The following is a 13,949-nucleotide window of genomic DNA, read 5'->3' as shown; positions in this document are numbered from 1 at the left end:
TGGGATTAGCGAGGGATATCTGGTGGGCTGTTTAATTGTCTTGGCGTCTCTCATTTAATTACTAAATTGTTACCTCCGCATGTCAGTGGGATTTATCATCGATATGATTTATCCATTGCTTGGTGGTATACCCTGTGTCTTCTTTATCCTGAGTAAAAGATTTGCATTCATTCCACAGTTTTGAATTTGCATTGCATTACTGGATTTGCATACATTTGCATACTGTGTGTTGAAAGGGGGGGGGGTGTAAATTTGCATCAGCATTTGGATGGTAACTTCGCTCGGTCACATCTGACTGCCAATACGGTGAGATCCGCACACAGAGAATGTATTGGTCTCCCGAGCACGTCAATTAAGACCTCCGGAGCAATAGGCTGTACACCAAGCCCTCTACCCAAGGGCCAGGTCGTAACGCAATACATTCATAACGTTTACTCCGAGAAGCCATCTCTGCAACAATACAATGGCTAACTCTTTTTTTAAAAGAGTGGTATATTCGATATTCCAGCTTGGAAATTCTGCAACCAACTTCAGCAACCTGACCAAGGGAGTATGAAACAATGCTCAAAATTAATACTTAGCACAAAGAGTTTGAGTACATCAGGCTTGCTTCCTAAGCCCTTGCTTTTAGGCAGTGAAACATGAACATACATCTGTCAGGAAAAGAAACTGAATGGCTTGTATGTCCGCTGCCTACGTCACATTCTTAGAATCATCTGGTTCCTAAATAAGGCTGATATGCCAACCATCTGCGGCATTCTCAAGCAAAGGCACCTCCAGGGATTAGGTCATCCACAAAGAATGGAGAAGGATCGTCACCCAAAGGATTTACTTTACAGGAAAGTAGGCAATGAAAAAGATATATAATGGTCAGATCAAGTTGCAATTCAAAGATACCTGCAAAGGACAGAGACATCCACAATTGAGCAAATGGTGCAATGAGCATAACGTGCCCTCGAAAAGAACAGCACACACTAAGAATAAACACCCTTCCAAAGGCACAAGAGCAAAGATTGGGGTCACGGCATTCTTTGTGATTCGGCGTTGAACACATTAGTTGTTGAATAGACAACTCCACAATAAGTTTGCTAACGCTATCTCTGAACAAGCTTGGAAATAAATGATGCAATGTACAACATGTCAAAATGACACCTTCAACTGATGTACTTGCACTATTCAGGGAATTTACAGAATTCATGAGTGCTCACTCACCCACAGTGCTCCTTTTTTCCATCGCTGCCCTTTCAGTGTCCGGTACAACCGTCCAGCAAAGTACCCTCCGAATATCCTGCACAAGAGGGATAGATTCATTAATCATCCAGATTCACTGGACAGCACTGAATGCATAAGAATACCGAAAAGGTAGTGTGGATTCCTATCCAACTCCAGCAATAAAAGATAAAAAGTATAAGGCAATGTTTAATCAATATCACACACACACACACACACACACACACACACACACACACACACACACACACACACACACACACACACACACACACACACACACACACACACACACACACACACACACACACGCATGCATTTAAAGGCCATTTTCCCCGCTAAAGCAGGGGTTAGCCTTGCGGGCCCCATGACAATCTTCTCCACTTTACCCTGTTTTCTGCATCTCCCCTTCTTAATCCCCTTGCCCACATTTCCTCTTCCACCACATTTAGCCAAGTTTTTCTCGGTCTTCCCCGTCCTCTACTTCCGACTACACTCATTTCCAACACTCCTCTCATCCAGTCACTTTCATCCTTCCTCAACACATGACCCAACCATCTCAACCTGTTTCTCTTCACAACCTCCATCACAGACTCTATTCCCATCATCTTCCGCAAGTCATCATTTGTCTACCTCTCTCTCAACGATACTCCACACATCCACCGAACCATTCGCATTTCCACCCTTTCCAGCCTTTGTTGCTGCTCCATGTTCAGTACCCATGTCTCACTCCCATAAATCATCGTACTTCTCACATGTAGCATACACCTTTCCCTTCAGCTTCGACACTCCCCTCTTCGTCAGCACGCCACTCAGTTCCCGAAACTTCTTCCATGCACATCTCACTCTAGCAACCGTCGAAGAGTCTGATCCACCATCTCCATTCAGCATGTCTCCGAGATAGCAAAATGTTTTCATCCCTTCCAGCTTCACACCATCTCCAAGATCCAACTCAACAATTCCTTCATCTGCTGCTCCCTCGATGCACACCTTACACTTGAATGTAGCTGCCACACTGGTTAATGACCCTCTCACCCCACTACATTTTCGATGAACCCATTCAGCACACATTGTACACTGAATGGAGTTCACTCCGACACCCTTCCTGCACACAGCACACGGCCACTTCCCAGTCCTTTCCACCTCACCACATGCTTTACCACTTGCCATCACCTTCGTCTTTCCGATATTCACCTTCAAACCTTTTGCCTCCATACATTCCTTCCACTTGTTCATCTTCTCCTTCAGTCCATCCATACTCTCTGCAATCAACACCAGATCATCTGCATACAGCAGCTGCCACGGTAAACCCTCCTTTACCCTCCGAGCCAGCACCTCCATCACAACTACAAATAGAAGTGGACTTAGTACCGACCCCTGGTGCACTCCTACCCTCACCTCAAACTCACCACTGTTCCCATCCTTCGTCCTTACAGGTGTGCGTGCTCTCTCGTACATGGCCATCACTACTCTGATCAACCATTCCTCCACTCCTAACTTCCTCAATGCCCATGTCATAACTTCACGTGGAACCCTATCAAATGCTTTCTCCAGATCAACAAACCCAAAAAACAACTTCTTCCTCTTCTCCATGTACTTCTCCTGCAACTGCCTTACAATAAAAATTGCATCTGTCGTTCCTCTTCCTGGCATAAATCCAAACTACATTTCGTCAATCTTTACCTTCTTCCTTATCCTCTTCTCCAACACCCTTTCCAATACCTTCATTCCATGCTCCAATAGCTTTATTGCTCTATAGGAGCCACAGTCCAGAGGGTCACCTTTCCCTTTGTACAGAGGGACGAGGGTACTCAGTTCCCAATCCACTGGAATGCGGCCTTCTTTCACCACCAGATTACAATATATTACTTAATTTAATCTAATTTTAATTAATTTAATTTAATTTAATTACTATATTTAATCAATATTACTCCACTCAATAAAAGTTATGCCGCTCAACAATTTTTTTAAATAAACAAAGTCCTTTACAAATGATGACACCTTAATGTGTAAAATTGGGATCGCTAATCTCGCCTGACCAACATAGCTCTGCACGTGCACATACTTATACTGAGTGAGTGCATTTCTGTAAAATGTATGTTTGTTTGCTTTTGTATTGCGATTCAAAGGTGCAAATGAGCGATTGTTTTCTTTTTCAAATCACTGTGCATTTCATTTTTTTTTTTTTTAAGGTAGTGATTTAACAAGGACTTGGAAATTACAGAGATCTTCAAAACCATCACTCATAAATGAATGTTCAAAACTATTTACACTCTATCCAAAAGAAAGAAAGACAGTCAATAACTTCAAGTATTTTGGTTCCTGCATTAACACAACTGCTCAGGATATAAAACAAAGGAAAGGTGGAGAGCTTGCGACAAACTTTAAAGAATATAGAAGTTGACACTCTCTCAGCATATCAAGGAACGATTGTTCATGGCAACATTTGGGTCCGTCCTGCTTAATGGAATTGAAGTATGTACCCTCACTGCAACTCATGAAAAGGAACTTGATGGATGATATACTCGACTTCGTTCAGCTTTCAATATCCATTGGTATGAACGAGACAAATGAAGAGTTCTAGAGTTCTATTCCAAAGCTGTGGGTTAAAATTAGAAGACGACGTCTCGGGATTGCTGGAAATTGCTACTGCCACAAAAATGAACCCGTTTCCAATCTTATACGCTGAAGAGTTAAACATGGAAGGCCGAGCAGGTCAGACCAGCTCTCAACTACATCAACACCTTGAAGGAGGATACGGACCTAGAGATAGAGGAAATGCAAACAGCAATGCTTGATCAGGAGGAATGGAAGCTGAGTATCAATGTCATCTGAGTTCAGCATGAGAGCCAACTTAAGAAGAAAATATTAAATAAAATGCCAACGTATTGATAATATAATCACTTCCGTACAGACATCCCCATGCAGTCTTCTCCTTTTCTCATGCCAACCTCCCAAATGACAAACAAAACTGATCAATAAGTAACATATTTAATCTCACTTTCCAACGATGTGAATATTAGTGATATTAATATTAGGCAATCAAGCAATCTGTTCACCAAATCAATAGCACACGACATACTGATAACTAAACAAGCAGAGTATGCAGTCACCACTTTACCAGTGATTATCCCTGATACACTTCACCCATAGATCTCACCCCATGAACATGAAGAGGAAACAGGAAGTTGTCATAAGGCCTCCACGGCTTGATGGAGATAACATTCCCAGTCCCGCCACAACTAAGCCACAGGAAACAGGAAAGGACAGTTCCTCGTGTTACACATTTTGAATCGTGAAGTTGTATATTGTTTTAGGACATAAATACACCTAGGAATGTTTGGTTAAGCTTTGAGCTACAGATCAAAAGTTGCATCAAAAACAGCCATCTCCAGGTGACGATGAGCATCTACTCAGAAATTCAAGATAATATGGACAATTTTGGTGATGTTTGTCTTCAGCCGATTCAACCTTTGTCCAACCCTTTTGTTCTTGTTCTTCAATGCAGGCAATTTTGGAAGGAATGCAACTTAGATTTTAACCTCCGCTACCGAAGGTGGACGGAGGTTATATTTTTCACCTGTCTGCCTGTCTGTCTGTCTGAGGAACAGGATATCTCAAAAAGTTATGGATGGATTCGGCCAAAACTTGGTGGGCAGGTTGGGTGTATGACAAGGACACATTGATTCAATCTTGGTCAAGATCCAGATCCGGATCCAGATCCAGAAATGAGAATCATAAAAGTGATTCTTCACTATTGAGAGATGGGGCCAAAAATGATATACAGCACGATATCGAAAAAGGATGTGGACGGATTATGACCAACCTAGTGGATGAGTTGGGAAGGTGACAAGAATAAGCCAATTAGATTTTGGTTCAGGTCTGGATGCAGATCTGACCCATCAGTGGGAAATAAGATTTTAACTGTTCAGCCAGGGGGAGGTATGTGCTCTACCAAGTGCCATTCTGGTGTTTCTCCTGATTTTAAATGTACATCAAATTCCAGATCATGGAAGGCAACCAAGCAACAGTGCATGTGGCTGACTATAGAATTGAGCTGTCTCTTTATGAAGAGCAAAACATATGCAAAATGGAATGATGAAGGAACGAATGAAAACATCTCTAAAGTGAAATACTGCTCGTTGGTGAGTCTTGCTGTGCGCACCAATAACGATGAACACCATAAACGTGAGCTGGATTCCTGCACCCAGTAAGGAGGTGAGCAGCATGGAACGGCGTGGTGGCCGTAACACGTCTCCATGCACCAACTTCCAGCCTGACTCCTCCATTGTGTCTTCCTGCACGCAGAGAGCGAGATTGTTTATCCCCATTATATAATTAGAAACAATGTAAAAAAAAAAAAAGCAAGGAACACAAATGACGACTGAAAGTACAACCAGTTTTGAGACTTACAATGTCATCATCGCGGTTGTAATTGGCAATATCTCTCCGTAAAGTTCTGATGATGATCATGCTTAGGATGCCTGAAATAAAATGTTATATTTGACAATGCAGCAGCCACTCTGACAGGCATCAATCACACTCTAGCTTCAATGCAGGCAATCTTTTCAACAAGAATATTTGGTGAAGCAAAAAAATAAAAGACTGAAAGGATAAATTATTGACCAAGTAGCAGGAACATGTCTGGGGCAGATATAATAGGGCCGATGGGAGGGGCAGGAGCGGAGCTTTCACATGGTGATTATTACACACCTGACAAGAAGAAAACCACAACTACTGAGTTGACAATGGAGAACCAGTGGATCTGCACATCACTCATTGTCAAGTAAGTATCCCAACGTGAGGCCCACTGCACATTGCTGGCCTGCACACATAATGGAAGGCTTAAATGAGGCATCGGTGGCACAGCTACAATGAAGAGTTCTAAGGTCAAACATATTTATTTTTACTTTATTAACACTATTTAAACCAAAAAAATTTGGAGAAGTTCATTTTTAGGTCATCTCTTCGAGCATGACCTAATAATATTGGTGTCGAGAGGAGAGATGACGATCCGTCCGTCCGTCCGTTCACAATGAAGTTGAAGCGGGAGATCTGGTCATTAGTGATCCTGATAGAGGTCGATGAGACGTACACGATGGTATGACTTTCAAGGTCACCGAAGGTCAAGGTCAAGGTCACGAGGCCTTTGAAGTTGTGAAAATGACGATTTTAAAATTCTATCTCCTCTGCCATTTCTCAAGCGATCTTGAATTTGATTGTAGCATATTAATCTATGGGACAATATCTAAATTTTGGTCAGGCCGGATTTTTGATATTCGCTTTCGTTTTTGTGTCACGTGACTTCAAAGTTGGCAAAAAATGCGAAAATGACGATTTTCAAAATCTATCTCCTACATTTCTCAAGCAATCTTGAATTTGATTGTGGCATATGAATCCATGGGTCAATATCTAAATTTGGTCGGGCAGGATTTTCGATATTCGCTTTCGTTTTCGTGTCACGTGACTTCAAAGTTGGCGAAAAAATGCGAAAATGACGATTTTCAAAATCTATCTCCTCCTACATTTCTCAAGCAATCTTGAATTTGATTGTGGCATATGAATCTATGGGACAATATCTAAATTTGGTCGGGCCGGATTTTCGATATTCGTTTTCGTGTCACGTGACTTCAAAGTTGGCGAAAAAGACGATTTTCAAAACTATCTCCTCCTACATTTCTCAAGCAATCTTGAATTTGATTGTGGCATATGAATCCATGGGACAATATCTAAATTTGGTCAGGCCGGATTTTCGATATTCGCTTTCGTTTCATGTGACTTCAAAGTTGGCGAAGAAAACGATTTTCAAAATCTATCTCCTCCTACATTTCTCAAGCAATCTTGAATTTGATTGTGGCATATGAATCTATGGGACAATATCTAAATTTGGTCAGGACGGATTTTCGAATTTCGCTTTCGTTTTCGCGTCACGTGACTTCAAAGTTTGCAAAAACTGCCCTACCTTCAGGAGGCTATATATTTTCTCGCAGAGATGACCGTCACTCCCGCACGGGTGTATTTTTAATAAGTAGCTTCTCTTCAAACTTAGCTTTATATTCGTATAAAGTTTGTCAGCTCTAATTTATAGGATGAGATGATTCACTCAATGTATTGCTACTTGCTGTCATGGTATTATTCTTGGATACATCAATGGTAAATCCACACTTGCTCTTGATCATTAAAACATTGAATAATTGAAAAATAAATATGTGAATATTTGTGACGTTCAAGTGTTTATGTGGTTTTAATTGTCAATAATGACAGCAAACAATAAATTGCTACCAACAGTAAATGGACCAACCTGTATGACTCCTTCCCCTAGTCCGTGCTCGAGGCCCATTCCCCAAGCCCGTGCCCAAAGCTCATTCCCCAACTCCGTGCCCAAAGCTCACTCATGAACCCTCAACTCTCATTTTCACCACTCCACCACTCCTTCCTCCCCCCCCCCACCCCCCTTCTCGAACATTCATAGCTCCATTCCTAAACATACATTCTGATACCAAAGTAACGCCGACCTAGTATTGTTATGTATATATTGTGTATGTTGTGTGCAATCATTCACTAAAGCCAACCTCGTAATAATTAGCCAATGCCAATAGAGTCCCTCAAACATTTTTTTTTTAATTTACATTATGATTGCAGGAAACCAACGAGGGTCTGCGTTTACACAGGCTAGACATAATAAGAGTCCAACTCGTCATACTCGCTCAAACACAGACCATACCACCCACCATCAGTCCCAATCAATCAAATGCAATCACAGTCCCACTGGTTTCCATACAATCAGTAGCGTTGACAATAATAGCCTTGGCCTACATTGTTGTCAGCCACCGACTTAACAAGGCTGATTTGCTTCGCTGAATAAATCATGTAAATTAAGCTCATAATGCATGAATACAGATCATCACAGAAATTATGAATAAACACGACTCACTTGTGGAAGCTTAGACCATGATTGTTTACCCCAGTTTGGCCGTTTGTGCAATTAATCGCAAAACATTCTGCCCCACTTTCTTTGAAGATGCTGCCATCATACATACAGTGCCTTCAGAAAGTATTCACACACCTTGACTTTTTCACATTTTGTTGTGTTACAGCGTGAAATTTAAATGGATTAAATTTAGATTTTTTTGTCACTGATCTACACAAAATATTCCATTATGTCAAAGTAGCATTGTATTTTATTTTTTAGAAATTTTTACAAATTATTTAAAAATGGAAGAGCTGAAATGTCTTGAGTCAATAAGTATTCAACGCCTTTGCTAGGACACTCCAAATTGAGCTCAGGTGCATCCAATTTCCTTTGATCATCCTTGAGATGCCTTTAAAACTTGACTGGAGTCTACCTGTGGCCAATTCAATTGATTGGACATTCTTTAGAAAGAAACACACCTTTCTATATAAGGCCCCACAGTTGACAGTGCATGTCAGAACAGAAACTCTATCATGAATTCCAAGGAACTGTTCATATAACTCCAAGATAGAATTGTGAGGAGGTATTGATCTGGGGAAGGAAATAAAACAATTTCTAGAGTGTTAAAAGTTCCCAAAGTACAGTGAACTCCATAATTAGGAAATTTAAAAAATATGGAACGACCCAGAATCTTCCTTGAGCTGGTTGTCCAGCCAAACTGAGCAACTGGGCAAGAAGGACATTGGTCAGGGAGGTGACCAAGAACCCAATGACCACTCTGACAGAACTACCGAGTAACTTGGCTGAGATGGGAGAACCTGCCGGAAGGACAAGTCTCTGCAGAACTTCACAAATCTAGGCTTTATGGGAGACTGGCCAGACGGAAGCCACTCCTGAGAAAAAGAAATATGACAGCATGCCTGGAGTTTGCAAAAAGGCAGGTGAAAGACTCTGAGAGCATAAAGAAAAATCTTCTGTGGTCTGACAAGACGAAAACTGAACTCTTTGGCCTGAATGCAAATCGCTACATCTGGTGAAAACCGAGCACAAGTCATCACCCACCTAACACCATTCCTACCATGAAGCAAGGTAGTGGCAGAATCATGCTATAGGGATGCTTTTCAGTGGCAGGGACTGGGAGACTTGTAAGGATAGAGGGAACAATGAATGGAGCCAAATACAGGCAAATCCTTGAGGAGAACCTGCTTCAGAGAGCGAAAGACCTTGCACTGCGGCAAAGATTTACGTTCCAACAGGACAATGACCCCAAGCATACAGCCAAAGCAACACTGGAATGGCTTAAAAACAAGAATGTTAAAGTCCTTGAGTGGTTCATCCAAAGCCCAGACTTGAATCCCATTGAGGATCTGTGTAAAGACTTGAAGATTGCTGTTCACCGACACTCCCCATCCAACATGACAGAGCTTGACCAAATCCGCAAGGAAGAATGGGAGAAAATCCCCAAATCCAGATGTGCAAACCTGATACAGACATACCCAAGAATATTTGAAGCTGTGATCGCTGCCAAAGGCACTTGTACAAGGTAATGACTCAGGGGGTTGAATACTTATTGACGAGACATTTCAGCGTTTCATTTATAATTAATTTCTAAAATTTTCTAAAAACATGTTTTGACTGTCATTGTGGGGTATTTTGTGTAGTTGGATGAAAAAATTTATTTTTAATTCATTTTAAATTCAGGCTGCAACACAACAAAACGTGAAAAAGTCAAGGGGTGTAAATACCTTCTGAAGGCAGTATTCCAAGATGGCCACCATAAATTCTATACTAAACACAGGAATGACCATTTTACTGTACTTGTATTTCTATGGGCTTTTGAGTCACTGAATAGAATGAATCAGGAGGCTGACAAGGGGGTTGATCATATTGTTGTGATCAATGCATTATAAGTAATGTCCTATTATATTTGCAGAATTTATTTTATCCTTATCAACTGAACAATTCATTCAAGAGTTATCAACAAATTATACATATATAGTAAAACTCTTTTAAATCGCGGCCGTTGGGGTCCATGAAATAAAAATCCGCGGTTTAGACGATCCGCGGATCCATCAATAATATTAAGAAAACCGCGAATAATATTCGTAAAATATAATCTTGTACCAACGGACCGCGGATTGGGAGTACAAGCGGAAAACATGCGATGCGCGTTCACCCAACAACACTAACCTTGAGTCATTGGTCACGTGACACTAAAGACCAAATCATTGGTCACGTGACCTGAATTTGGCGGCATTGCTAGAGCGGTCTTCAACATTGAATTAAACAAAATATAAGATAATTTATGCCAATAACAGCCGACATTATGTTTTATATACATTTTTTTTAATTTTGGGGAGAGTATTTCAGATTGATGGCCGTATAATCGACGTAGAATTGAATAAAACTTCAAGGTCAAGGTCGGTGAGTGCTGCAAAAACGGATTGGGATTCAGTTCAGGAAACAAAACAGTATATTACAAATGTCTTAAATTAATTAAATTAAATAAAGAATAAATTAATTTATGTACATGTTTTATTTAGAAATATTATATACATTTTGTACACGTGTACAAAACAGCCTTGTCCAACGCTGGATCCTGAGCCTTCTCCTGGCTCTCTTGCGGCTCAGCCCGCTCTCCTCGTCGAGGTCCTGCACGAAAGAGCGAAGGTTGGCCTCCTCCTTCACCCATCCTCTCAAGGTACTCTCTTGTACCCCAGTTTCCCTGGATATCTTAGCTTTACTCTCCTTCCCAGAAACAATGCTGTCCACTAACAAAAGTTTTTCGGAAACAGTTCTGGATGTTTCCAGTTCTGCTTCCAGTCCAGAAACAGTTCCGCTTCCTCTTTTCCCCCGGCATGTTGACCGATGATGTCACAGCAATGTCGGAGGGAGATGAAGAAGAAGCTAGCTTCGATGTTTGAAAAGGCTGTAGAAAGCTGTAGAATGGTCGTAGAATCGTGGATAATCAATGTGTGGTCTGTAGTAAGTAGTCTAAGGTTATGATTGAGATGGATTTGGCCTGAGGTTTTATACAGAAGAGGTGAGAGCGAGTTTATGACACCCCGCCACCTCAGATTCGCTCACCGCGTGTCAAAAAGTACTCAATTGTTGGGTTAAACGGCGGATTAAAGGCTTAAACCGCGGATTATAGCAGGTGTCGGCGGTTAGCGAACCGATGTCAATGATTTGACAAGCCATTGTGTGTTTTACACCAACATCTGCGCATTCACACTTGTACAACGGTTCAGACCGCGATTGAGATCAAAGACAGGTGTTGGCGGTTAGTGAACATATGTCAATGATTTGACGAGCCATTGTGTATTTTACACCAACATCCGTGCATTCACACTTGTACAACGGTTCAGACCGCGGTTGAGATCAAAGACAGGTGTTGGCGGTTAGCGAACATATGTCAATGATTTGATGAGCCATTGTGTGTTTTACACCAACATCCGCGCATTCACACTTGCACAACGGTTCAGACCGCGGTTGAGATCAAAGACCCACATTCCACCAAAAAAAAGTTTCATAATCCATTCATTCCAGCTGGCACGGCTTTGGCAGTTTCCGATCGGCTGCACCCGAACCCGAGTTGGTAGTCGGAACTCTACCGCAGTCGGTAGAGTGACCCGGTTCAAGCAAGATGTGCCGAGGGCGTGGTTTCCCCAGTAGTCGAAATTGCGTAGTTAATTAGGTAAATTGGTTATAGACAAATAGACCCTACGCTACGCGGTTGAAATATTGGCGACCACGGTCGGTTCAGCGACCCGCCACGTCACGGAATTATCCGGAGCGACGGCCGACAATTCCGCGGAGTCTGGTGGAGACGCCGTAGCTTTCCCCACCTTGTGGTCATTCTCGCCCCGACCCCCAGCCGCAACAATATATATATATATATATATATATATATATATATATATATATATATATATATATATATATATATATATATATATACATATATATATATACATATATACATATATATATATATATATATATACATGTGTGATGGTGGTCTTTCCCAAGAGAGAAAAAGCAATGACCAGAATTTGGAAATTATCATAAGTTGGGTAATGTTGAGTTATGTGATGAACCTTGAAAATGTAATCTTGATTTGTGATGCCATCAAAAAAGGCCAAGACAGATGGAATGAGAAAAAAAAATTGGAGGACAGGAAGAGAAATTTGAATGCAGAAACTTTGAGATTGTGGGGTTTAGGGGACATTGTCATGATGGCCAGCATTTGTTCTTGCTTGCAAGTAAAACAATAACAGTAATTTTGAAGTAAACGATAAACTTGATACAAACAGTGCATGTGAGGCTTTCAGGAAGACATTGCTTGCCTTCCACGTGACCGAGTAAGTGAACACAACATGGTTTTCCTTGGTAGGGTCAATCTCCAGGGGATCCACAGCCTCAGTAGCTGGCTGCTTGCAGGAAAAATCATCGTTGACAACTACAGCTGAAAATGAAATGTAAAAAAGAAAAACAACAATAAAAGATGAGCAAACCTGTAAGACAGCGGTCACAAATGTACTACAGACCTGGCAACGTCACAATAAACAAAACAGCAATTTGGTCCCAAAAAACCTAAATTTGGTTTTTTTTCTTTGGGTATAATAATAATAATTGGACACAATATAACAACAGTAAAGCAAAATAGGTTTGCATCAGCACTGTTCAGGACTTTAATGAAACATCAAGTAGAATATTGTGTACATTTTTGGTCACTGCATGTGAAGGAGGACATACTGCAAATGCCATAGGGAGGATACAGTGGAGAGCAACGACGTTGATTCTGGGCCTCGCTATTCTAAGCTATGAGGGGTGGCTGAAGGAGACACAACATTATACTGTGACAGTTTTTGGAGACCCTGGGAAAGTACAGACCAAGACACATAAAGAAACCCTAGTACAGTCATCTCCGTAGTATATCGAGTAGCGAATTCCCGCCCCCCCACCCCTCCCCCCAACCCCATGTTCAGTCAGGAAAGGAACACGCATTGCATTTGCAGCAGAATTGAACCCCATTTATTCTTCATTCATTCATTCTCTCTCATTTTCTTTCTCTTTCTCATATATGGGTGAAGCTACACAGCTTTTTTCAAAACAGGAAAGTGGTGAGCAAAACGACTCCTTACTCAGGGGGTCCGGGGGGAAGCAACCTGTAAAATTGATGTCAATATATGCATTTTGTGGGTGATCCTGTCCAAAATGTAACAAAAAAACTATGCAAATGAAAGTGATATTTGGAGGAAGAATTATTTTATTTCACCTGAACATCCATTGTCGGGAAAATTATTTTCAGTTGGTATAGCATTTTGTTATAAAATAAGTGAATACTCAATACAACATACCTTTATAAGACTTTTAATACAAGTGTTTTATAAGGGGGGGGGGATGGGACCCATCAGTCATGTAATAGAGCCTCTCCACCCGGCGAAGCCACGATCTGGCAGAGGGTGCTGTGCAGTTCGGATTGCTCAGGCCGCATGGCGCATCATGGAGCAGGCATTGATCAGTGCGAATCGGGGGTGCCCAGGCGGGCATGCGGGACCGACGCCACCACCGGCCGGTCGTCAGGGCACGACCCGGGAGTTCGTGCAAGGCAATTCATGTCGCGGAGTTCAGTGTGGGGCGAATCATATCATGTTGTGGGGTCAGAGTGAGACGATTCCACAGTTTGGGGTCATCTTGCCGGAAGTGGAGTAGAGCCGCTTCCAGCCATCGCGGTCGGACCGCGAAGGGGCCAGGGCCAATCACAGCACCCGATTCGGTTGACGACACTTACCTTTGGGGT

The 13,949-nt window shown here is 41.7% G+C and overlaps 1 protein-coding gene across 1 annotated transcript in view; it reads right to left on the bottom strand.

Moving 5' to 3' along the window:
- TM9SF4 (transmembrane 9 superfamily member 4) overlaps window positions 1–13,949 on the bottom strand; it is a 114,149-nt gene that overhangs the window by 43,701 nt on the left and 56,499 nt on the right. The window contains exons 7-12 of the mRNA XM_085893626.1: window positions 12,493–12,611; window positions 5,944–6,055; window positions 5,644–5,714; window positions 5,396–5,528; window positions 4,391–4,472; window positions 1,213–1,288 (exon numbers count right to left, since the gene is read on the bottom strand). Of these exons, the coding sequence (XP_085749752.1) occupies window positions 1,213–1,288; window positions 4,391–4,472; window positions 5,396–5,528; window positions 5,644–5,714; window positions 5,944–6,055; window positions 12,493–12,611 (593 nt within the window). The remainder of the gene's footprint in view (window positions 1–1,212; window positions 1,289–4,390; window positions 4,473–5,395; window positions 5,529–5,643; window positions 5,715–5,943; window positions 6,056–12,492; window positions 12,612–13,949) is intronic.

The sequence above is a fragment of the Eptatretus burgeri genome, chromosome 1 (genome assembly GCF_056783735.1).
Source record: "Eptatretus burgeri isolate ZD-2024b chromosome 1, Ebu_testis_v1, whole genome shotgun sequence".
In the NCBI taxonomy this organism is placed as follows: domain Eukaryota; kingdom Metazoa; phylum Chordata; class Myxini; order Myxiniformes; family Myxinidae; genus Eptatretus; species Eptatretus burgeri.
This window is presented reverse-complemented; position numbering and strand designations above follow the sequence as displayed.